General features: G+C 33.9%; 1 protein-coding gene across 1 annotated transcript; it reads left to right on the top strand.

The window, feature by feature from the left end:
• Positions 1 to 1,096: 1,096 nt before the first annotated feature.
• On the top strand, positions 1,097 to 2,230 carry LOC134690170 (uncharacterized). Its single transcript, XM_063550148.1, has one exon. The coding sequence runs from the start codon at positions 1,097 to 1,099 to the stop codon at positions 2,228 to 2,230; it is 1,134 nt and encodes a 377-aa protein (XP_063406218.1).
• Positions 2,231 to 2,449: the final 219 nt, after the last annotated feature.

Raw genomic sequence — 2,449 nt, 5'->3', positions numbered from 1 at the left:
CTAATCTCTACAGAGTTTACAAATATGGTTATTTGGGATGTATTTAAAAATAACCTTATGATAGATAATGAAACAGATGATTAATAAATGCAATTACTGATCACCATTGGATATATACATAACAATATCGTTCTCGGGTTTATCAACAGTCAAATAGTTTTTTGTGAAAAATTTGCACACACATCTTCCTGCTTTTGTCCAATTGTAATAAAAAAAAAGGAGCATAATTATATTTACCTTTCAATGCCATGCCGAAATCTTAGAAATATACGTTCAGTGCCAAGGCTTGTTTTTTCATCCAGACTGGTTGTGCATTATGACGTTACTGTACTCTAACGTCAGTAGTATGAATAGGCTAACACTGGGACACATTCCAAAGGGTAATAAAGATCAATGCAAAGTGAACGGGACTACATTCCTAAGAGTAATTAAAACCCACGCATTATAGTCATACCAAGCGATGGAAATACAGTGTTTTGAGGTGTTAGTTTTATGGTTGTAGGTTCACGAAGTACAGGGATGCTATGTAGATTTTATTAAACAAATTTTATACCCAAAATACAGTGTGTTTGCCACATTTCTAAGAGCAATTAAAACCCACGCATTATAGCCTAACCCAAGCGATGGACATATAGTGTTTTGAGGTGTTAGTTTTATGGTTATAGGTACACGAATGACATGGATTTTGAAGAGATATTTATGTTTATTATGTAATCATAACACTTTTATAAAAGAAGTTTATGTCTTCTTTCACGCTGAATGTTATATCCAAATCACCAAAAACAACACTTTTTGATGGATGAAGTTGAAGTTGAATTTATGACTAGGAAATTAGACAATGTTTTAGAATTTATTCACGCTGACTACGTTTTAAAAAATGTGAAAAAAGATAACACTTTTTATGATTTGATTCTTAACATTACATTAGAAGAGTTATATCATGATTTTTTGAAAGAAGTATCAAGCAGAAACATTCCAGAACATTTATTCCTGTTATATTCTTTACGTCTTCGCACACCAGACTGGTATTCTATTAGTTGGAAGAGTGAAGAACGTATTTCGAAGATTAATCATCTTGCAAACCAAATGTTCAAATATGACTTCTACAGAAGAGGACAAATTGATTGAAGACGTCTACTATAATTTACAGAATGGAGCAGCATATGCAGGTCCGCAGAAGATTTACGAGGTTTTGAAGAAAAAGAAAAAGAATCCACCGGGACTTTATAAAATAAGAAAATGGTTACAAAGCAAAGATGACTATACGCTTCAAAAACCCATTCGAAGACGATTTAAGACTCCCAGAATAGTTGTGACAGAACCATTGGAAATGTTTGACGCCGACCTTGCAACTTTAAGTTCAATTTCTTCCTTTAACGACAACTTTCAACACTTGTTAATCGTTATTGATTGTTTTAGTCGTTATCTATGGGTGGAAGCATTGCAAACTAAAACAGGGAATGAAGTGTTAAAAGCGTTTCAAAAAATATTTGAACGAAGCAACTTCCCGAAGAAGTTAAGGACAGATTCGGGCGGTGAATTTTCCTTTACAGGTCTAAAGCGGTTTTTGAAGAGCAAGAATGTCTACCATCATTTTGCTCTAAACTCTACAATTAAGGCCAGTCTCGCTGAACGTGTGATATTGACGCTGAAACGAAATATTTTTCGATTTCTAACGAAAGAAAGAACTAATCGTTATATAGACAAATTACAGGATTTTGTTGCCAGCTATAATAACACTCCTCATTCTTCCCTGGGAAATATTGCTCCCTCAAATATTGATGATGAAAAAGATCAAAGTGATTTGTGGGCTTACATGTACTTAAAGAAGAACACGAAATCAATCAATTCACATAAAGGAAAGACGGAAAAGCCAAAACATCACTATGTTTTTCGTACTGGAGACATGGTTCGCATCAGTCATTTAAAAAGATCATTTCAGAAATCATATGACCAACAGTGGACATCTGAAATTTTCAAAATCGCTGAGCGTTTTCTTTTTCAAGGTTTTCCCATGTTTAAAATAATCGATTTTAAAAATCGATTAATCAAAGGTTGGTTCCAAGCTCCAGAACTTCAAAAGGTTGTGAAAAATGCTGATAGTTTATGGTATATTGAAAAGATAATACGCAAAAGAAAACGTCATGGTCGTATTGAATATTTTGTGAAATGGCAAGACTGGGATGATTCATATAACAGCTGGATACCTAAAAGTGACGTAGAACAATGAGTTTTCATATGATTGTTAACAGCGATGGTTGTCTTGACTATTTTCCAAACAACAAACCTCATCGTTTTGTTACACATTTACAAACACCGCTTAATTTACGCGAAAATTGGAAAGTTGCGTTGGTGGACATTAACCTTCCAGGACATGACTCTGCTAAAGAAACGGATATCTATTTGTGTTGCAACATTTGCACAGGAACATTGGTTGATGGAATATATC

This window comes from Mytilus trossulus, chromosome 11 (genome assembly GCF_036588685.1).
Source record: "Mytilus trossulus isolate FHL-02 chromosome 11, PNRI_Mtr1.1.1.hap1, whole genome shotgun sequence".
Taxonomy (NCBI): Eukaryota; Metazoa; Mollusca; class Bivalvia; order Mytilida; family Mytilidae; genus Mytilus; species Mytilus trossulus.
This window is presented reverse-complemented; position numbering and strand designations above follow the sequence as displayed.